This window comes from Poromitra crassiceps (genome assembly GCF_964638095.1).
Source record: "Poromitra crassiceps genome assembly, chromosome: 26".
NCBI lineage: Eukaryota > Metazoa > Chordata > Actinopteri > Beryciformes > Melamphaidae > Poromitra > Poromitra crassiceps.
Window position 1 is genome coordinate 12,335,618 of NC_139640.1, and position 23,506 is coordinate 12,359,123.

Consider the following 23,506-nt stretch of genomic DNA (forward strand, 5'->3'; position numbering starts at 1 on the left):
TATCAGAAATAGCCCTCCCCGCCAATGACGTGTTTGACGTGTTTTTGTTTTTATGAGTGCAGCGCATAGTTGAAACACTTACCCAGCCTGTGACATAGTTTCGGGTCCCTAACCTCAAACTCAAGCCGACAGCACGTTATCAAACACACACTCCTCCTCCACACAGCCTCGCCACATAAATTAGATGTGTTTGATCATCGGAGGAATGAGGAAATGATCGATCAGTTTGCGAGGGCGGTGAGGACGTGTTGAATAGCCGAGGGGAAAACGGGAACGATCAAATAGCAGGGACGATATGACAGGGAGACATGGACGAGGACGGGTGTACCAGAACAAATCAAAATAAACACAGGAACAGCTAGGCAGCAGCGGGCAGAAGGCAGTCACAGCAGCCCGCTGTCCTTCTCAAGAGCTATTCAGTTGGTTCATGAAATCGCTGGGCTGCGTGCCCTCCAGTGTTGCTCCTGGCCAATCCCAGCGCCACAGGGCGTGGTTATTGCTTATCCTAAGTGGGGTTAGAAATCTAAAAGGGGGATCGTGTGTGTGTGTGTGTGTGTGTGTGTGTGTGTGTGTGTGTCTGTCTGTCTGTCTGTCTGTCGGTGTGTCTGTCTGTCTGTCTGTCTGTCTGTCTGTCTGTGTGTCTGTCTGTACACTCACTCACACTGAGCAAACTGTATTGTTGAATGTAAAAAAAGCACTTCATATATATATATATATATATATATATATTTTTTTTTTGTCATTTGTGTCATAATGAATAATATTTACATGTCTGATGTCAATACAGTTCAAAATAAAAGAATTGAGAGCGAGTTCTGCCTGATATTGTGTGCTGTGTACATAAATGCCATTTTCTGCAATTTATTTTCTCACAGAGACTTTTTGCGTGAAAACAGGGTGTATATAAATGGCTATAAGTAGAGTACAGAACATGCTAAAAGCTCACTTTTTTTTTCCTGGTGAACCCAGAGACGTACATCTTCATTTTGAGGTATTGCAAATCACTCTGGTGCTAATAGATAATTTACTGTGGGTCTTGAAAGATGACCAACAATTATGAAAATCTTTGGCCTGTGCTAAATATTGGCAGTCCTAAACTGGCGGTGAATGAGTTAACAAGAGTTTGAGCATGAATGAGAGGCAGAAAGTAGTTAATTGGAAATAATCAAGTACATGTATACATCAAATGTCTTAAGAGCGCCTGAAAAGTGCTGACACCTGCATTACAAAATGGTTCACTTGCACTACTCCACCTGGGTTTTTTCAACAATATCCTCATACAGTCTTTGTAAGCGACCTGAGGTTTGAAGAGGCTAGCTTTTTTATACTTAACCCACAAGGAGGCAGTGTAAATAGGGGTACAGTAGGTCCTAAACAGATTAATCTTTACAACATCAGAACAAGCGTGGAATTTCCTTACCAACATGTTAGCCTGAGCATATAACATACACCGCTGTCTATACATGTCACTCATCATCATCAGACATTTGGGGCTCTATCTTCCCCCTGGCCTTAAATTTACATTTATGGCTTGGCCTAGCGCTATTAGTGGGCGTGGTCAGGCGTATTCCCTCATTTTTCCTCTGCGCTAAAGCCGGCGCTAACCATTTAACCACGCCTTTTTAAGCGTAGAATTATTCACAACTGTGGCCATTGGCGATCTGCAGTAAACCAATCACATTCTTCCCTTTCAAGCTCCGATTCCACGGAGCGATCCAGTCCGGTCAGAAAAGGCCGACCAAAGCGCTGTGAGCTCCCCGCCCTCCCTCTTTCATCCCTGTCTGTCTCCATATATATTATTCCATATTATTATGCTTCTCAAACAAATCTTACTGCAGTTTAAATACAGCAAGCATGTAAATATGCTACACTATAGCAAGATCAAAGTGAGAACAATGTTCTAAAAAATATAGCCTATCCCTGGATGTCATGATGAGATTAGATTGGTGAAAGTTTGGACAGAATCATTGCATTGTTTCCTCTCACTGCCTTTTCTTCTGCACGGCAGACAGGTAGGATGATGCAACAGCCTCTGAATGACACGGGCTCAAAACTACGGTATAACAACTTTTTTTTCATTTGTCATTGTGCCTGCATATATAAATTTGTGGACTTTCACCCAAAATAGTGATGTCATTCTGTGGTGTAGCCTACATTTCAGATCTGATGCTTGCAGTGCGCTATAGGGGCAGAAATTTACGTGCGAGAGAGAGGGAGAGAGAGAGTGAGAGAGAGAGAGAGAGGGAGAGAGGGAGTGAGAGAGAGAGAGAGAGGGAGAGAGGGAGTGAGAGAGAGAGAGAGAGGGAGAGAGGGAGTGAGAGAGAGAGAGAGAGGGAGAGAGGGAGTGAGAGAGAGAGAGAGAGGGAGAGAGGGAGTGAGAGAGAGAGAGAGAGGGAGAGAGGGAGTGAGAGAGAGAGGGGGGAGAGAGAGTGGCGCAGTGCCAGCCTATTCTGGCACTGCAAAGCGTGTTTTGTTTGCGTTTAGCGCCTAAGGCCAAGGGGAGAATAGAGCCCAGGATCTGTAATAAAGTGACCCAGATATTTTGGTTTATCACAGACAGATAGAACATTCTCTGACAAATAAAAAAAACAGGAACAATTTGATCCCTGTCCCCTTTAGTTCTACAAGTCATAACAACACTCTTTTTTTAGCATTGTATTTCACATCAAATTTGACACCATAGACTTGGACAAATATTCAGTAACTGTTGAAAACCAGCAGTGCTAGGGGACAAAATTGCCAAATCGTCAGCATACATAAGATGGTTTACCAAGGTGTTGCCAATCATACAACCAGTCCTACAGTGTCTTAGCTGGTCAGATAGATCATCCATGTACAGATTAAAAAGAGCTGGGGAGAGTAACTCACCCCCTTACCAACACCAAAGGGGGTGGAGACTGTAATGCCCTATTTCACCTGCATGTTCTGGTTGGCATACCAGTACGACAGGATACGTCATATGCTGCCAGGCACACCTCTTTGACTCAATTTTAAAAACAGTTTCTGATGGTTAACTCGATCAAAAGCCTCGGAGGCATCAATAAAACCAATTAAAACAGAAGAGTTCTGCCTTCTATACGTTTCAACCACCTCTTTCAAGGCATAGATACACAGATCGGGACATACTGCATGTAGGGATCTGTCTATATTTATAAGGCATGGAAGATTGACTAAAGAATAGAACATGTTGGACTAGATTTTTCAATCTGCTGGTATGTCAAAAGCATTTATTCTCGGAGCGTTGAAGAGCGGCGTAAGAGAGCGCAAAAAAAAGAGAAGAGAAAATGAAACGGTCACATTGACTTCTGTGCTTTTACAGATGAAACGATGCCAAGGTCATCTATCATTTACGAGCACGCTGCCACCCGGCCTGCCACCCGGCCTGCCACCCGGCCTGCCTCAGCTTCCACCACCAAATATGATCTATCTAATTGTAGCACACTTTCAGGCATAATAAACCTCAGAGCTTGAAGGCAGCAGGGAGGGGCGAGGGGTTGTGGGCTGAGCCAGAGTAAAATTTATGTGTATTGTTTAAGCAATATCACACGAGGGGGAGTGCTTTTGTTGGCTAATATCGTCACGGCTGTGATTCGGCCGAAGATAATCACAGTGATAATCACAGCGACAATTGATGATTTCTGTCTATTATTCGCCTCCGCCAACAAAAACAGTTCCCCCAGGATTGCACTAGTGTTAGTTACCAAGCAAGCAGAAACAGTAATTTTCCAACCAGTGAGAGGCAGCAATGTGCCGCCAGGCATCTAGTCTGCCACAAAGCTATTAGAAGCAGCAGAAGAAGAAGCTCGCCCGATAGCTCGCTAACAGATTAGCACTAGTATTTTAGCAAACTATCGGAAACAGCGTTATCTTTATGTTTTAATAATGTTACTAGAGACACACGTAACTCTATGGAGCCCCGTTGTACGGTCAGTTTATCAAAATAACGCATATTTTGAAAATGGTTTTACTTTGTGGTACGGTGGCACAGTCGGTAGCGCTGTCGCCTCACAGTCGGAAGGGCCTGAGTTCAATTCTCGCCTGGGACGCTGTGGGCACTGTGGTTGTGTTCCCCCCCATATCTTCAGTGCCTACTGCCCAGGTGGGGTATCTCGTCGTAAGGGCCTTTCTCTCTGTGTGGAGTTTGCATGTTCTCCCCGTGCTCCCCCAGGGGGGTTCCTCCATATATAACCCCCCCCACTAAAAACATGCAGAAGATCAGATCGTCATCGTCATCCGACCAGTGACGACAACATCCGAAGTTGGTCCCCGGGCGCTGTACGAGAAAGCGACCACTTCTCCTGGCCTGCCCCCCCGGAGGAAAGGACATGCCTGGATGGGTTAAATGCAGAGGACACTTTTCACCGGCCACCGTCAGCATGAGTGTGTTGTGGCCACATGCATGTGTTGTGGTGTTCGTGTGACAATAAAAGACGGGCTTGTCCGTTACGAGAGTGTTTTAAAAAACCAGCAGCTAACAGGCTGGAGGAGGCTCACACCATGGATGTATAATTTACAACGAAACAGCCGCTGTCTATCCAGTAGCACACATATTTTAAATTGGCTGTTAAAATCATGTTGAACGCCCACTGAGTTCACATCTCACTTCTCCCAAATGTAATCTTTCTGCTCTTCTCATGCTGAATCTGATCCTGACTCGCTCTCGCAATCAGCATTGAGGTCTTATTACTGAAGGCAGGGGTGCCCAACCTTTTTTTGACCCAAGATCGATTTTTCAAGTAGCCAGCCTCCCGAGATCTACCAGTCCAGTTTCAACATCGCAAACGCACACACATCGTTTCCAGCCCGCAGTGACTAACCTCACAACACTTTCTCGTTGTCCCACAACCACTTGACATTAGGGCTGTGAATCTTCACTGGCCTCACGATTCGATTACGATTCAGAGGGCTACGATTCGATTACGATTAATCTCTCGATACATCTTAAATCGATGCATCACCCCCCCCCCCCCCCCCCCCCCCCCAATACATGATTTATTTTTTTCTCACTTTCTTTTTTCTAACTGTGCGGCTACTTTTAAAATAAAAGTGCATTTGGAATTGCATTGTATTATGATCCATAATTAAAATAAACAACTGCATGTACTTCCATTATATTTTATTTGATTATAATTTTTTTTTTTCTTTATAATCGATTTTGACACCCCTCGCGATCGACCAGTAGACCGCGATCGACTGGTTGGGCACCCCTGACTTAAGGTAAGAAGGCTATAAAGAGAGGCTCTGGCTTGTGACTCATGTCTGTTTGCATGTAGTATCAGCACAGGGTCAAACTACTTCAACTACATTGTAGGCATGTATGATTTCTTATCCAGAGCAGCTTACAACAAACAAGATGGCAGGTCTCTTGATCCATGCAGGACCACTGTTGCTGACCACTGTTACTCTGAAAATGTAATCAACTACATATTGCTCGTTTAACAAAGGCAAATACCTTGGAAGCCCGCCCCACGGCGCAGTGGTGTGGCGAATCTGGTTTAGGGCCCTTTAGGTCATGTTTTGGGGGTGCCTCAACAACACGGTTAATTGTTTACACTACCCACACCTCGAATCTCGACTCTCTACCACCTTCCTATCCCTAGCTACGGCCTTTTGTTTAATGTGATAAGTAACTGTAATGTAATTATGGAATTTGAAATTGTAATTCTTTACACTACTCGTTACTGAAAAAAGAAATCACATTACTGTAATGCACAACACATTTGGTTTGCCCAACACTGGACAGGACACATGGCTGTTGACCCTGTGACCTTTTCAGCTGTAGTACGTGATGGTCACTCTACCCGCTAGACCACCCTGCCACCCCAGGGTGTCATCATAGTTAGCTGTCTACCTGCAGTGGCAGATGTCTTGAAGCAATTGAGAACCATTAGACACACCTTGAACCCTGCTGTGTGCGCTCGCCATTTATAGTGATGGAGACTATTGACTGTATGATGGAGACATACACTCACTGAGCACGTTCTAGGTACACCTGCTTACTCGTGCAATTGTCCATTCAGCCAATCATATGGCAGCAGTGCAATGCAGATACAGATCAGCAGCAGGTAAATGTTCACATCAAACATCACGGTTGGCAGATGGGCTGGTGGGAGTATTTGTGAAACTGCTGATCTCCTGGTATTTTCACAAACAGCAGCACTGTGTAGAGTTTACACAGAATGGTGTGAAAAACAAAAGGCATCCAGGAACAACAGTTCTGTAGACAGAAAGGTCAGAGGTCAGAGGAGAATGACCAGACTGGTGGGAGCTGGCAGAAAGGAGAGGAAAGCAACACGGTCAAACCTTGAGGCGGATGCCACTTTGGTAACCAGTTGACATTGAGCTGAAGGCCGATTCCTACCCAGTAGATAGATAGATAGATAATAATAATAATAATAATAAACATGGGTTTTTTATAGCGCTTTTCAAGGACTCAAAGACGCTTTACAAAAAATAAACACTAAAGGGGCGGGGACGACGTATGTGCAACAGACAATGGACAAACACAACACAGGCACACAGGGATAGGCAGGGGGAGCTAGGAGAAGGCAGAGGAGAAGAGATGGGTTTTGAGACGGGATTGGAAGACAGTGAGGGAGTCTGATTCTCTAATGTCGGGGGGAGAGAGAGGTTCCAGAGCTTGGGAGCTGCCCTGGAGAAAGCTCTGTCGCCGAAACTGCGGAGGTTGGATTTGGGGGTGGAGAGAAGGCCGGCAGAGGTGGATCGGAGGGAACGGGAGGGTTGGTAGGGGGAGAGGAGGTTGGTGAGATAGACAGACAGACAGACAGACAGACGATCGATTGATCGATTGATCCTTTATTAAGCCAAAAGGAAATGTAGGCATCCAGTAGCTTAAATACAAAATATCAATACCAAAATAGAAGTAATAAAACTTGCCTGTATAAAGTAACTGCACTGTACATAATAGTTACTACTTTTAACTCCAAGATCCTGTAGCCTACCTATGAAGTTTGTTGATGCAGTATATTCAGTAATTATACAACAGGTAGTTCCGGCTGAGCAATTTGATTGGACAAGAGGGATCCTACGAGTGCCGTTATTTCATGATAATGCACTGGCGCTTCACTGTGTGTAGATCACTCCGCTTCACAGCTGCTGTATAGTAATCAACAAAATGCTTCACAGCTGTAGAGTAGACAGTAGTAAAGTAGACAGCCTGCAGTTAATTAGGCTGATTAGGCTACATTTTTGGCAAAGCAGAAAGCTGAGGGGACTATTTTTGTTGGCGGAGGAATAAATACAGAAATCATATATTTTCTCAGCTTTTTGTCATTTTTTTAATCAGCTTTGTTTAATAGAACTGTTGTATAAAAGCAATATCACACTCGAGGTCGTGCTGTTGTTGTCCAATATTGGCACTGCTGTGATTATCTTCCGAATCACAGCAGTGCCAATATTAGCCAACAACAGCACTCTCTCTCGTGTGATATTGCTTAAATATATAGTAACATAATGTAGAAAAAAAAATATTGTGCAATACCAGTAAATAAAAGTGACTTATAAGTGCATAGCAATTATCATATAATGGTGTTTCTAATAAAGTGCATGGTGAGTGTAAATCAGATGCCGATTCATGAATGTATTCATTCAGTTGTTTGTTTGCCGAATCATTATGTACCAAGAGGCTGTTTAAAACCAGCCTGAACTCCAACTGGATACGACCCAACACACATCGTTTGTACAAGCAGCTGAATACCACCTGAAATTATCACGTTTCAACGTTAGGCGTCCTCTAGCGGTCGTGTGAACAGCAGCCCAGTCTCAGAGTTTGGTGATATAACCTCGAGTCGTGCGGGATTTGAACCGGGGGCCACAGCCGCCTGTCGTAACCAGTTCGTTGCTGTCCGTCCCCCTAACTAACCCATACCCTAAGCCTAACCCATACCCTAAGCCTAACCCATACCCTAAGCCTAACCCACACACTATCCTAAGGGAGAACGTTTTTTGGAAGAAAAGTCGCTTTTTCAACTTGCTTTTGGACTGAAGTCACGTAGTACTTTATCTCTGCCACTGAGGGGCGCTAGTCCCCGGACACATCACTGTACCCTCTACATGAGCGTAGGCTGGCCCTCCTTAACGTTACGGAGGATGTGTCATTGGTTCATTTTCATTTATAAGGCCATCTTGAGACAACTACCATCTTATCTATGCTCCTGCATTAATTTACCAGAAAATAGTTCTTATCAGCTTAGGGCCTGTGTCCACCTAGTGTCTTTTCATCAGCTCCGGCGTCTATTTTCAATTGTTTCCTATGGGGGGAGAGCGTATGCGAGCGCACACGGACGTCTAGAGAAAGTGCGCTGCGTCCAGCGTATATTTTCAGAGCGCTCTGGTGTTTTTGTGCGCCCGACTCCCAGCGCTTCCAGCTGAAATTATTTTAACTTTTCAGAAAGACGCTGGTGTCGGGTGCTCCTTTTCTGGCAACTAAATTATGAAAAAACTATCGCAACAGAGACAGAAAGTTCTGGCAACTAAATTATGAAAAAACTATCGCAACAGAGACAGAAAGGCTCAATTGTGGGAGCAGATTGGCTAGACACTTAATATTTCTGGTGAGTGTTGAGCTAAATCACTGTATGTGTGTTGTTAGCTAATGTTAGCTGTCAGCTATCAAGCTACTACCGCACTGAGCTAACGTTAGTTTCAGACTGCTTCCTTGTTATATTGTGCGCCGAGATCAGCGTTCCCCAGTGCACTCCCAGCGTTTAACGTCGGAAAAAGACGCTAGGTGGACACAGGCCCTTAGGTCTCAAAACTGCATCCTGCTGACTGTACCTAAGACAAGGACTGAGTTTGGCAAGAAAGCTTTCCAGGTGTCTGCCCCTCTGGCCTGGAATGAACTCCAACGCTCACTAAACCTCCAGGTGCTAGTCCCTATGCTCACTAAACCTCCAGGTGTTAGTCCCTATGCTCACTAAACCTCCAGGTGTTAGTCCCTATAATGCTCACTAAACCTCCAGGTGTTAGTCCCTATAACGCTCACTAAACCTCCAGGTGCTAGTCCCTATGAGTATTTTTTAAACCAGGGTAAAAAACATGGAGGAAGCTGAAATCCAAGTCTGCAAATGTTTTGATCCATAATGAACTTGTTTACAACCCTGTTGTTGAGTAAATGGATGTGTATTTTCTTACGTTTGAGATGTTTTTGTTTGTATTGTTTATGTTAAAATGTGACTGTAACTTTATGCTGCTTTCTTGGCCAGGTCTCTCTTGAAAAAGAGATTTTCAATCTCAATGAGACTAACCTGGTTAAATAAAGGTAAAAAAAAGTCTAGGTCGTATGAGTTGGAGTATATTATGTTGCAGTACTTTTTTTCTCTGCCACTGAGGGGCGCTAGTCTAGCAGACGTGCTACGGGTCGTATTGCAGTGATACGACGTCATTGGTCGTGTGAGTTGGGAGGATATGTTGTTTAAATCTCATCACATACAGTAACACTGCCTATGAGCTGGCTGGCATCAGCCTCTATTCATACTCAAAGCCAAGGTGTGCAAAGCAGACATTCACACCTTGTCGCACGCTTCAGAGCCCTTTCACTTTCTATAGTTTTGCAGTTTGGAGTTTGGAACATTTCCCGTATATTGCACCACCTGATACTGTATAACCTGAAAAACAAGTTATGTACTGGCAGAGGGAGAGAGAGAGAGAGAGAGAGAGAGAGAGAGAGAGAGAGGGAGGGAGAGAGAGAGAGAGAGAGAGAGAGAGGGAGAGAGAGAGAGATAGAGTGAGGGAGAGAGAGAGAGAGGGAGAGAGAGAGAGGGAGAGAGAGAGAGAGAGAGAGAGAGGGAGAGAGATAGAGTGAGGGAGAGAGAGAGAGTGAGGGAGAGAGAGAGAGAGAGAGAGAGTGAGAGTGAGGGAGAGAGAGAGAGAGAGAGAGTGAGAGAGAGAGAGAGAGAGAGAGAGAGAGAGTGATAGAGTGAGGGAGAGAGAGAGAGAGGGAGAGAGAGAGATAGAGAGAGAGAGAGAGAGAGGGAGAGAGAGAGAGTGATAGAGTGAGGGAGAGAGAGAGAGAGAGAGAGTGAGAGAGAGAGAGAGAGAGAGAGAGAGAGGGAGAGAGAGAGAGTGATAGAGTGAGGGAGAGAGAGAGGGAGAGAGAGAGATAGAGTGAGGGAGGGAGAGGGACAGAGATAGTGCATAATGCTTCTATGTAACAGAGTAAACGTGTGTACTGTATGATTGTGAGAGAGAGAGTGTGTGTGTGTGTATGTGTGTGTGTGTGTGTATGTGTGCGCGCGCGTGTGTGTGTGTGTGTGTGTGTGTGTAAAGGGGTGGAACATACAGCAAGTGGGGGGGAGGAGGAACAGAACAAAGTGATAAGATGTTCCAAAGTCCACATGCAGCACACCTGAGGCCACTCCTTTGCCAGCACAGAGCAGAGATGGTTGTGGAGGCCGGGCGACGGACCAAATGTCTCCACCGCTTCAATATGACGTTGTTGCCCTTTGGATTTGATCGCGGTTTTGTCTTGGAGAGAACGAAGAGTTTTGCGAGGTGACCTGTATTTTGTATCTGTGGAGTATATCATCACATGGTGCCTGCGTGAAGACGTCAAATCAGAGGAGCAACAGGTGGAGAGGAGGACTTTGGGGGATCTTTCGTGCGGCCCTCATATACCCTGTGAAGATGTGCTGTGTGAAAGTCATCGTCCTGCTCCTGCTCTGTTATGGTGAGTTGGGGCCAGTCAAGGGTTTTATTTCCCGAAGTCGTCCTAATGCGAGTCATAAATACTAACGGCAATATTGAATAGTGATAAATGGGAGTAATACATTTGACAGTTAGGGAATATCAGACGGCTCTAAGTTAGAGCCGTCTGATATTCCCTCCTAATCAACAAGAGTACCCAGAACCCCATGAGGACTTTGTTCATTCTAAATGATAGTGATTGATGGAAAACACGGTTTAATTATAGTGTCTGACTGATGCACTTTGTCATATCGACTATATTATTGTGCAGCTTATAAAAATGCTAATTTTGAAAGGACTACTCTGTATATAATTTTCAACCTGATGTCTTTCACATAAGCAATAAACTATGGGCTATAACATTAAAACTGTATGCTTTGCATCAGTAAATCAGGGTTCTGTGTATAATATATATGGCTCCGCATTATGAAAATGTAAGTATGAATTGCTGCAGCTGAAGAATACACTGAAATATAATGCCTAAATTGAGGGATGTCCCGGCATTGTTCATCTTCTCCGATTCCCGTATCTCAGCCAAAGATCTGCCAATTGCTTCCTTGTATCAAACATGACAAAGATGACTGACAAAGATGAAATGAAACAACACGCAGTATAGAGTTTCAGCTGTGAGGATTCACCTCCCTAACTGACCTGGCCTCCCTATGGTGCTGAACCCTGGGTGCTAACGAGGGCTGGGAATCACCAGATGCCCACGATACGATACTAAAACGATACTTGAGTCACGATACGATAGTATTGCGATATTGCGATATCGCCGATATTGCGATATATTGTCTAACTCCTTTTCCTACCTTTTCCTTGACCTCACCGGAAGTAAAACATGCAGTGTTTTTTTGTTTTGTTTTGTTTTTGCCCAAAATGTAGGCTACATTATTAAGCTTCTCTGGACTCAATACGCCACTGCAGGCGTTTAAAAAAAAAAAAAAAACGATACTTGGCGTCCAAATATCGATACAATATCGTCAGACAAAATATCGCGATACTATGGTGTATCGATTTTTTCCCCCACCCCTAGTGCTGACTGACTTGGCCTCCCTATGGTGCTGAACCCTGGGTGCTAACTGACCTGGCCTCCCTATGGGGCGGAACCCTGGGTGCTAACTGACCTGGCCTCCCTATGGGGCAGAACCCTGGGTGCTAACTGACCTGGCCTCCCTATGGGGCTGAACCCTGGGTGCTAGCTGACTGACCTGGCCTTCGTAGCTGTAGGGTGAAACTGGAACAACTTTACAAGGGCTTCATTTATGCAGGGCTGCCCTGGGTGAGGATGCTGAGGCTGACGTGACGACCCCCCGTCTCCCCATCAAACAGCTGGGATGCGAGTGTAGTGTACTGTAGGTTCATTGCAATGCAAAACTCTCTGTCCTGGAGTGGAGAGAGCAGAGAGAAAGACATGAAAGCCTCGATGTGTTCCGCTCTAAGTACTTTTGTAGCTTCTAACTGAATCTCTGTGCTTCGAGGTTTAGTTTCTCTCCTGTGTTTCAGTTTGTCCTTTCAGATATCTGCATTATTTGACCGTTTTCCTGATCGCTCGGAGCCGTACGTACGTGTTAAGTTACTGCGGAGCTGTTGGAAGCATTTCCTGCCTCTGCTTCATAATAAAAGCTTTCCACTGACAAACGGAAGGCCACCAATGTTTATCCTTCATTTTAGCGGCGACTTTTGACCGTTAGTGACTACTGACTAGTGACTAACTAGCTGCTTTGCAACTCGAGCGCAAAGTGCGTCACCAGTTAAAGACACACTTTCAAGCGGGAAGCGCTGTCGTATGGGAACGCAAATCCCTGCCGCGCCAAGCTGTGTGACCGAGGCTCTAGCTTTCTGTATGGAAAAACCCCATTGGACAGCGTCACAGTGCTGTGATTAAACACTGTGCTGAAGCATAGAGTAGATCAAGGTGAGATGTGAGCTGGGTACTGAAGGCTGTGCTGAAGCATAGAGTAGATCAAGGTGACATGTGAGCTGGGTACTGAAGGCTGTAACGGATGTTTTACAACATGACTGGGATTTTATTACGGTATAAAACAGTCCTGTACTGTAACACAAAACAGCACATTTTGCCTTCCTAAAAAACCCTCAAAAACAAGGTTGTGATTAGGGATGTTCATTTTGAACAATTTCCATAATCGAAAATCGGGGAAATTAACAATCGATTACCGATAGCATAATAATAATAATAATAATAATAATAATAATAATAATAATATATATATATATATATATATATATATATATATATATATATATATATATATATATATATTTTTTTTTTACTCTGGTCTGGTAACGTTGCGCGTTCTCGGCCAGCTATAATGGCGATGCCGCTGTGTAGTAAGAATATCAGACACTAGCACTGTGGCCAGGTAAACAAACATGTTACATGTCAGGTTACATGATGTAAGGCAATCGGCGTCTTCCAGCTTAGCTGACAGCACAAGAGTCAAATCAACAGGCCTGAGCCTCACTGAGGTCCGCAGACCGCTGGGTGCGTTTGTTTGTGTCCCAAACAGACACAAACACACGGTCATGTGGAACCCATGAATAATGGATCACGGATGTGGATATTCATAACAATTGTTTTATAGTTTAGCTTAGAAAAGGGACCTGATTGAAGTGACATTTCTCTCCGCCCCTCATTTCCTATAGGCTATCTTTGTATTGCTGCTGATTGGAGGCCACGCTTCAGCTCCAGAAACTTCAGAAACGTCCTGCAGTGGGATCCTGTGCCCCCTGACGTCCCAGGAGAAGAGGTCCTCTATACTGTGGAGTACAGGAGGTGAGAGCCAGGATAATATACCTGTTATACTGTGGAGTGCAGGAGGTGAGAGCCAGGATATCATACCTGTTATACTGTGGAGTGCAGGAGGTGAGAGCCAGGATATTATACCTGTTATACTGTGGAGTGCACAGGGCCGGTTCCAGAACCAGATGACTAAGGGTGCATCCAAGATAGGAAGGGGTGCAGATGCCCGGCCGAAGGCCGGGCCCACTCGGGTGGCCGGCCGAAGGCCGGGCCCACTCGGGTGGCCGGCCGAAGGCCGGCCGCCCGAAAAATTTGACATGTTATTTTACTAAAAATAATGCATTTGACCATCATTTCAAGTAGAATGATACCACCCAAGCAAGAATATTTCAAGTGTTTCAAGTGCTTTACTGAAATATTTGGACCATATAATGATAATACAATTATCTCAACCTTAAAAGGTTACATATAGGTGCCAAAAAGCCATAAAATCACATCAAAGAACAAAGAAAAACAACAACGATAATTCAAGTTTAAACAGTAAGTGTGCAGCTGTAGCATTTATTTTAAAAAAAAAAAAAAAAAAAAAATTTTTTTTTTTTTTTTTTTTTTTTTTTTACTTTTCAACTGAGCATGCAGACAATTAAAATAAGGGTGCAATGCATGCTTTTGCACCCCCGTAGAACCGGGCCTGGGAGTGCAGGAGGTGAGAGCCAGGATATTATACCTGTTATACTGTGGAGTGCAGGAGGTGAGAGCCAGGATATTATACCTGTTATACTGTGGAGTACAGGAGGTGAGAGCCAGGATAATATACCTGTTATACTGTGGAGTGCAGGAGGTGAGAGCCAGGATAATATACCTGTTATACTGTGGAGTGCAGGAGGTGAGAGCCAGGATAATATACATGTTATACTGTGGAGTGCAGGAGGTGAGAGCCAGGATATTATACCTGTTATACTGTGGAGTGCAGGAGGTGAGAGCCAGGATAATATACATGTTATACTGTGGAGTGCAGGAGGTGAGAGCCAGGATATTATACCTGTTATACTGTGGAGTGCAGGAGGTGAGAGCCAGGATAATATACATGTTATACTGTGGAGTGCAGGAGGTGAGAGCCAGGATAATATACCTGTTATACTGTGGAGTGCAGGAGGTGAGAGCCAGGATAATATACCTGTTATACTGTGGAGTACAGGAGGTGAGAGGCAGGATATTATACCTGTACCTCCATTACCCTGCATCACTCCTGTGCCTCCCTGTACAGACACACGTGGAGAGCAGGAAAAGGTGTTTGTGGGATACACACTGATTCGCAGAACATACAGACTTACTTGTCAAGAGGCTGGTACTGTACTTCACCTGGTGAATTAGCTGTACGCCAACGCCACTATACATATTTTCTGTGAAGTCCTCTGAGACATGCTTGTGAATTAGGGCTATACAAATAAACTTGACATCACTGATGACTACGCTGCCTTCCCGTGGGCGTGGCTCAGACACAATGCTACAGAATAGTCATGGGAGCGTTCACGGTCATTAGCACGCCATAGCATGGCCTCACTCAGCACAGCGTCGCAGACTGGAGAGGCAAAGAGCATTCAGGACTCGTTTATAGCTCGCAAGGAGCATTTGACTCTTTTTCCCTTCTCAGTCTCCACAAACAGACTCAAACAAAGTGGAAATGTCATCTCGTCTAATTACTCATGACCCAGTCAGTCTCCCAGACAAATGTCAAGAGCCACCCCACCCAATCCTATCGACTTTTCTCCGGGCCGTTGTCACAGGGAAGTGTAAGGGAAGTGCTGCCACAGCCTCACGTCGAATCCGCAGCGGATGGAGATTGGCTTAATTGCGGTCACTCAATATCAGTTCCTCGTTAGGCACAACGGAACGCTGTCAGTTGTCTTTTTCAAAGAGTGAGTTCAAATGATCGATTGATGAGAGGCCAGATGTTTCACGTGGTGTTTGTAGTAGCCATGTATGGAGTTGCTTTAGTGCATTTTCTTTTATTATTTTTTCCTGATTTCCCTCCCCATTTTCTCCCCAATTGTTCCCCCTGCTGCCCCAGTGGCTGCTCCACCCTCTGCCGATCTGGGGAGAGCCGTAGACTAGCACTATGCCTCTTCCGACACATGCGCAGTTGCCAGCCGCTTCTTTTCACCTGACAGCGGGGAGCTTCACCGGCAGGACGTAGCACGTGGGAGGATCCCGCTATTCCCACCAGTTCCCTTCCGCCCCAAACAGGTGCCCCCGACCGACCAGAGGAGGCGCTAGTGCAGCGACCAGGACACATACCCTCAATCCAGCTCCCCACCCGCAGACACAGCCAATCATGTCTGTATGAACGTCCGACCAAGCCGGAGGTAACACGGGGGCGCGAACCTGCGACCTTCGTGTTGTCAAAAAAAAGTTACAATTACATTATTTCAGTTGTAATAAATTAATGCTACATGGTGGAAGGGTTTAATTATTCCTTTTGTTCTTTGCTTAATATTTGGAAAAAATACAAATGTTAGATTCTCTAAATTTTTTATTTTGGAAGTAAATGGCTAAATCGATATATTAATCTCAATAATAGTTAATAGGGAATTGTACTATCAAGCCAATAATCATTAGAATTTTGTCAGCCAAGGGCATTCTTTTTGTCACAGTAGATCATCACACACACACACACACACACACACACACACACACACACACACACACACACACACACACACACACACACAATCACACACACAATCACACACACAATCTCATAATAGAATCAAGTTTCAAAAAGTTCTTCACAGCACACTTTAGCATTCCTACTCATGGAACCAATGCACCTAAAACCATACAGGGTGTAGCTGTGGTTCTATCATTGCTTTTCCTCTTGTCTCCCACTCATTCAAGTTGCAGTGATGCAAAGCATCATCAGACCAAACCGGAGTGTCAGAACATCACCGCTCCATCCTGTGACCTGACTGTAGAAACCCCATCTGTTTATGAGGTCCACTACTGTGCTCGGGTCCTCGTCAACGGGCGTGTCTACGGCCGCAGCAGCCTCAGATTTAAGCCTATAGCAACAAGTAAGAAACTCTAGAAACAAGAATTCATCAAAACCATTATGTCTTTTCCAGTTGTGATCTTTAACTTATCGCTCATGATTATCGACTCTCTCCGGCCTCGTCTTTCCCCCTCCCACTTAAAAATCAATGTCACCGAATCAATTGGACAAGTTTGTATTGTTAATTTATATATTCTGATTCTTACATAACAGAATAATATTCTAAACCCTAATCCTAATGTAAATTGCAGAACAGACACGGCTTTTGACGTTGGATTTTGTTCTCTCTTTTATCCATCTCTTTCCACCCCTCTCTCTCTCTCCCCCCCCCCCTCTCTCTCTCTCTCTCTCTCTCTCTCTCTCTCTGTCTCTCTCTCTCTCTCTCTCTCTCTCTGTCTCTCTCTCTCTCTCTGTCTCTCTCTCTGTCTCTCTCTCTGTCTCTCTCTCTCTCTCTCTCTCTCTCTCTCTGCTCCTCTGTAGCTGTTCTCAGTCAACCCGGATTGTCTAAAAGTTCTAACGCGTCATCTTTACTTGTGGACGTCACGCTGCCGTTGGGACCAAACGGCACATCCATTGCGGACATTTTCAAAGACAGCAAACCATCCAAGCCCTTCACCTGCACAACTCTCTATAATCTCACCATCACTCACCCAAGGTGGGCCGCACAGGTGGGTCTCCAACCAAACACTGCATACTCACACATGCATTCAATTGCACACCCCCCCCCCCACACACTTTTCTAAAGCATGGCATCCATTCTATTTTAAAGCATGGCACCCATTGTCTTTCTTTCCCCCTTCCCCTGCTCCTTTCCCCACCTCTCCTTCTCCGTTCTCTCCTCCCCCACATTTCCCATTCTCCCCCCACCTCCTCCCTCTCCCTGCTCTCTTCTCCCCCACATCCCCTCGCCCTCCCTCCCCCCTCCCCTCTCCTGCTCTCTCCTCTTTGCCCCCTCCTCTGCTCCTTCCCCACCTCCTATACTCCCCAACATTTCCCATTCCCTCCCCACCCCATCACTCTCTCACATTCCCCCTGCTCTCCCTCCCTTCTCCTGCTCTCTCCTCTGCTCTCTCCTTCATTTCTATATTTTCTATATTTCTCTATCAATTGTTCAATGTGTTATCATTATTCTGTAATTTGCTACTGTTGTGTCAGCTAGAATTAGCTAGACATATTTTCTGTGAAGCCCTCTGGGACATGCTTGTGAATTAGGGCTATACAAATAAACTTGGCTTGACTTGAATTACATGGAGTTACATGCAAGCATGAACACCTGCTCAGATTATTCACACTCCTCACGTCAAATCAAGTCAGATTTATGAATGAAGATTTTGTCATAAAGGACGCAAATACGACAAGGTTGTGATAGTATGTGATAAAGATAAATAAAAAACGAATATACTGTATTAGCAATTCCACCATACAAGACCAGGGCCCAGTTGCACAAAGCACTTTAGGTTAAGATTTCCCTTAGAGTCAGAGTTAAGGTGTCCATAAAATAAAATCGGCTGCACAAAACACCCTTAAATCTTGTCCATAAGGTTAAACATTTTAAGGAAAACATAAGCACAAGATTTAAGGGTGTTTTGTGCAGCCGATTCTATTATATGGACACCTTTAACTCTGACTCTAAGGGAAATCTTAACCTAAGATGCTTTGTGCAACTGGGCCCAAAGCTAAACCCAAGGCCGTCCGTATCTGACACAAAGTGGGCCTGCTGTGGTTAGTGACGGTTGTAAAGCGCTGATGATTGATCATGATTTAATTTTATGCACTCAATCTATTGACAGTAGGTCAGTTAGGTTAGGTTTTATATAAGCCCCTTATGAGTGTTCTTGTTTATCCGACCTGTACGCTCTACTGGACTAACACTTCATATCCATTTGACTCACTATACAAGCACAATGAAAGCACGACGGGCCGGTTTGTCCTCAACTTGAAGAACAACAACACGGAGTACTGCGGCTATGTGGTCTACAAGCCAAGCTGTGAGCAGGGTCGCCCCTGGAGTGAGAACACCTCCTTCTGTGAGACACTACCAGGTGAGAACAGCGACCAACACCTCCGCTCATCTGATCTTATCTTCACACCTTCTTGCATACACTGTGCTGGCATACAGGTCGTACGCTTAACATGACGGTGAGGAATTCAAAGCAAAACATTCCCACGGCTCAGTACTTGGGCAGCTGTCCTTAGAATAGCTCTATTGTCTAATTGCGAAAGATAAGGAGTGTACACTGCCCGATCTACTATGAATCACCTCATTCAATGGAAAGGAATTGCTTCAAAATGTCCCCATTCTCTGGGGTGGAGTTGTACAATCTCTACAACCCAGTTTCTCTGGGTTGTAGAGATGACTTGCAAAACCCCATTTAATGTCCAGCTTGCACAGGTTACCTTAAAAAGCCCATTCAATGGATACACCTGGGGTCTCCGAGGCCTGGGTGGGCCCCAGGACCCTGTGGAGGTCCTGGGGTCGCTTTGGGGGGTCTGCGGGCCGCACGGAGGGTTCGAGACCCTCGGGGGTCGTGTCCGGAGACCCCTCCAAGCCTCTCCCATGCCTAATCCTAACCCAGACCCTAACCTCTCCCACCCCCTAACCCTAACCTCTCCCACCCCCCATGCCTAAACCTAACCTCTCCCACCCCCATGCCTAAACCTAACCTCTCCCACCCCCCATGCCTAAACCTAACCTCTCCCACCCCTAACCTCTCCCATCCCCCATGCCTAAACCTAACCTCTCCCACCCCCCATGCCTAAACCTAACCTCTCCCACCCCTAACCCTAAACCTAACCTCTCCCACCCCCCATGCCTAAACCTAACCTCTCCCACCCCCCATGCCTAAACCTAACCTCTCCCACCCCTAACCCTAAACCTAACCTCTCCCACCCCCCATGCCTAAACCTAACCTCTCCCACCCCTAACCCTAACCTCTCCCATCCCCCATGCCTAAACCTAAGGACACAGGGGTCCAAGCAGACCCTCCCCATGCCTGCAGAGGTGGGCAGGGTGGTCGAGAGAAGAGCCAATGGAGAATCCTATCCATTAAATGAGGTTTTGCAAGTAATCTCTACAACCCCCAAATCCTACCCATTAAATCGGGTTTTGCAAGTAATCTCTACAACCCCAGAGAAACTGGGTTGTAGAGATTGTACAACTCCACCCCATCGAATGGGGACATTTTGAAGCAATTCCTTTTCATTGAAACAGGTGATTCATAGTAGAACGGGTGACAGAAGGCATCTGTATTGCACAAGTAGCCTACATTGGCATTCGCAAATTTAGAACATGCACTGAAAACATAAATGTTGCATTTGTCAATGGGGGATTTCCACTCCTATACATTTCTACTGAGAAAACGTCCTGGTTCCTGGAACAATGGACCCTGTGTGGTTATTGGTACATCCAGGAACATACATAGTATGTTACAAGTTATAACAACATGCTGTCCTGGAATGGAATGCCCCAGGCTCTCTGATCCGGCAGGTGTAGAACTTCCCACATACTGTATGACACAGACACATGGTTCTCCTCCCACTCAGGTGATCCCTGGATGCATTTTCCTTGGCTCCTCATGGTTGCTGCTCTTCTGGTGGTCATAGCCATGATCTCAGTGGCATGTGTGTGTTTCTACGTGAGCGGTGGGAAGGAGAAGAGCCTGCCTGCGATGTTGGTAAGACAATCCTGTCAGGGGTTTCTCATTGATGTGTGTGAGAGGTTATAACGCTGTATCAGGAAATGTTTCCTTACTGGAAAACCAAGCCCGCAGGCACTGAATTACATGACATGACATCATGTCATTTAGCAGATGCTTTTAGTTTTTAGAGTTGCAGGAGGACAGGTCACCAAAACTGTCCGGTTACCTGTCAGAACAGAAAGTGCAACAATTAATAGTTTATTTGTTGTATCTTTTCTTTGTTGTTTATCGTGCCAGACATGTTTCCTAGCAATTAAAACAACGTGTAGGTGTGGTGACATGATATTTCTTGGCAGCAAAGTGTTCATTACACAATGAAGCATTGCTGTAAGTCTTGTGGTAAAGTGAAACAATGTCCTGTTCTGTAGGAGTGACGCATGAGTGACAGCGTGTGTGATGACAGAGCTTTGTTATAGTGAGGAGGTTGTGGTTGTATGGTGGTGCAATCTGAACTTTTCCAGTCACACATTTAACTACATTTGTGTATTTAATCAACTTTAATTGGCAGACTCAAGGTCTATAAAAAACACTAACAACATTATAAGCACACAAAACACAATAAAACAACCCAAAAGATAAGGAGAGCCTTGCTCCTTGATTATGAAAGGCAAAATGTCCACATGTGACTGGTATTGCACAGCACTAAATCTGGGATTAGTCCGCATTCTGCGACACATTCAGTTGACAGATACATTTGCCTTTATCATGAATAATTTGTTTGATGTCACTCATCTTTTATCGATTATGGTTTCGGGTTGTCTGTCCGTATGTCCGTTAATGCAATATCTGAGGAACGCCTTGACACAATGTAATCAAATTTGCCTCAAATGTCAACTTGGCCACAAGGATGAACTGATTAGATTTTGGTGGTCAAAGGTCAAACCTCAAGGTCACTGTGACCTCACGAACGCCATTTCCAAACTCGTTAACGCGATATCTCAGGAACGCCTTGATGGAATTTCTTCCAATTTGGTGGTCAAAGTTCAAGGTCACTGTGACCTCATAACCGCTGGTTTCATGCTCGTTGATACGATATCTCAGGAATGCCTTGACGGAATTTCATCAAATTTGCCTCAAATGTCCACTTGGACTCAAGGATGAACTGATTACATTTTGGCGGTCAAAGGTCAAAGTTCAAGGTCACTATGACCTTACGAATGCCATTTTCTAGCTCGTTAACGTGATATCTCAGGAACGCCTTCACGGAATTTCGGCACATTTGGCTCAAACGTCCACTTGGACTCAAGGATGAACCGATTACATTTTGGCGGTCAAAGGTCAAAGTTCAAGGTCACTATGACCTTACGAATACCATTTTCTAGCTCGTTAACGTGATATCTCAGGAACGCCTTCACGGAATTTCGGCACATTTGGCTCAAACGTCCACTTGGACTCAAGGATGAACTGATTACATTTTGGTGGTCAAAGGTCAAGTCCACTGTGACCTCACGAACGTCATTCTCAAACTCGGTAACGCCATATCTCAGTAATGCCTTGACGTAATTTCTTCACATTTGGCTCAAACGTCAAAGTCTGGACAGATATGTCGATGTTGACTGCTCACTTGTTGGCGGAGGCATATAGCCACGGTGCGGTCATCCTAGTTACGTTAACGTTTTATTCCAAATATTACTTTATATAAATCATTCATGTTTCATTTAATCGTAAGAATTCTGATGAGCTCAGTAGATGAAAGTATTTAAAAAATACAAAAATAAATCACTAATTTTTACTTCAATGGTTTGTCTTCGATACAGGTGTCGAGTGGCAACATCCCGCCTCCAGTGCTGCAGTCTACAGATAAATCTCTCTATATTTCCAAAGCAAAGATTTGCCCTAAAGGTGACGACCCCCATCAAACTGTTTACAGCACTATCTACAGCACTATCTACAGCACTATCCGGGTGAAGCCAACTGTTGTTGTCCCTGCTGGGTCTGGAGACTATTCCCCCCAGAACCTCGTCTGCCAGCCCCAGCTTCCAGGGAACATCAGCTCCTCCAGTGGCCTGATGGGACTACACAGTCCCACAGCAGGGCAGCAGGACACCAGCACCCAGTCCTCTGACATCTACAGTGCAGTGTGTGTACACGTGCCTGGGGAGGAGACAGAAGCTGCTAGTGAAGACAATGGAGGCACTAACCTCCCACACTCCACCCTTCCAAGGAAGGCGAGCTGGGATAAAGGTGGACCAGGCCCTGAGCTGATCGCGTATGTGGCACAGACTTCCACAGAATGTGACTTTGAGGGCAGCGATTCAGCGGCGCCGCTGCTGCTGAACACACTGCGGGACATGAACGGACAACTGATCTTCCCCACGCTCACATTTCAGTCACAGAGTGCCAGGGCTGCTCGTCACCCTGAGGGCAAACTGCTTTTATCAGACCTGATAGACTGCGGCGGGGAGCAGGGGGGTCCCTCGCTGTCGCTCTCCTTACACAGCTTAGGGCCGTCAGAGTGGTCAGACTCAGGCTATGATCCAGAGAGTGCTGCCAATACCCCCAACACAACTTTCCCTGCCCACGACTCCCCGACCCAACAACTCCTCCTTCCTGCTTTTGAATCGGGTTATAAACTGAACTGGATGCCAGCTGCACCTGTCGGAATGACACCTGAGTGTGACTGTCAACATGAACAGGACACCAACCTGTGGAGTTGGCCTGATGCCAAAGAAGACGATGAGGATGAAGGAGAGGAGGAGGTTGGGTGGGGCAAATTCAACACTAATTCTGCACTGTTCTCGTGAAGGCGTGAGACCTGTTTTTTCCCTCTGATTTAGGTCCTCAAATGACAATAGAGACACGATTCAGCACAGTGAGGTTTCAACAGGAGAGGAGGAGGTGGATGGGCTTCGGTGACAATATGCAGACAAATGCCTTTTCTTGTTTGCTGTGTGGCTGATGATCCAGATGTTTGCTGTGTGGCTGATGATCCAGATGTTTGCGGTGTGGCTGATGATCCAGATGGTGAACTGGTAACTCATCAGCAACAATTGGCGTTTAAAAACACCGTCCATTCCAGACAGTGCTAGTTTTACAAATCCACTGTTGTAAAATGCTGAAAAGGATTTTAAGGGTTTAATCTCATGCCGTTGGTTTCCATTTGGAAAAGTCCCTGCCGGAATTGATATGCATCATTTGGTGAAAGGGACACACTCACACAGACTGAATTCTTATTTCAATTCCTATTTAATCAAAATTCAAGTTGATTTCTGGCAAAAATGGTAATATCTATTCTGGAAATGAACTCTTAAGCGTGCAACAGAGCACCTGCATCATCACATCGCTAGC

The 23,506-nt window shown here is 45.3% G+C and overlaps 1 protein-coding gene across 1 annotated transcript; it reads left to right on the top strand.

Moving 5' to 3' along the window:
- Positions 1 to 10,427: 10,427 nt before the first annotated feature.
- On the top strand, positions 10,428 to 23,293 carry ifnlr1 (interferon lambda receptor 1). The gene is made up of 7 exons (XM_083661227.1): positions 10,428 to 10,687; positions 13,372 to 13,501; positions 16,367 to 16,542; positions 17,001 to 17,188; positions 18,421 to 18,562; positions 20,064 to 20,194; positions 21,976 to 23,293. The coding sequence occupies exons 1-7, from the start codon at positions 10,645 to 10,647 to the stop codon at positions 22,960 to 22,962; spliced, it is 1,797 nt and encodes a 598-aa protein (XP_083517353.1). The 5' UTR covers positions 10,428 to 10,644; the 3' UTR covers positions 22,963 to 23,293.
- Positions 23,294 to 23,506: the final 213 nt, after the last annotated feature.

Bases quoted from the DNA above. Each gene is read 5' to 3' on its own strand.
- ifnlr1 (XM_083661227.1), top strand. From the start codon at position 10,645: ATGTGCTGTGTGAAAGTCATCGTCCTGCTCCTGCTCTGTTATG. The intron at 10,688-13,371 runs GTGAGTTGGGGC...CATTTCCTATAG, and splicing joins CCTGCTCCTGCTCTGTTATG to GCTATCTTTGTATTGCTGCT. The intron at 13,502-16,366 runs GTGAGAGCCAGG...CACTCATTCAAG, and splicing joins TATACTGTGGAGTACAGGAG to TTGCAGTGATGCAAAGCATC.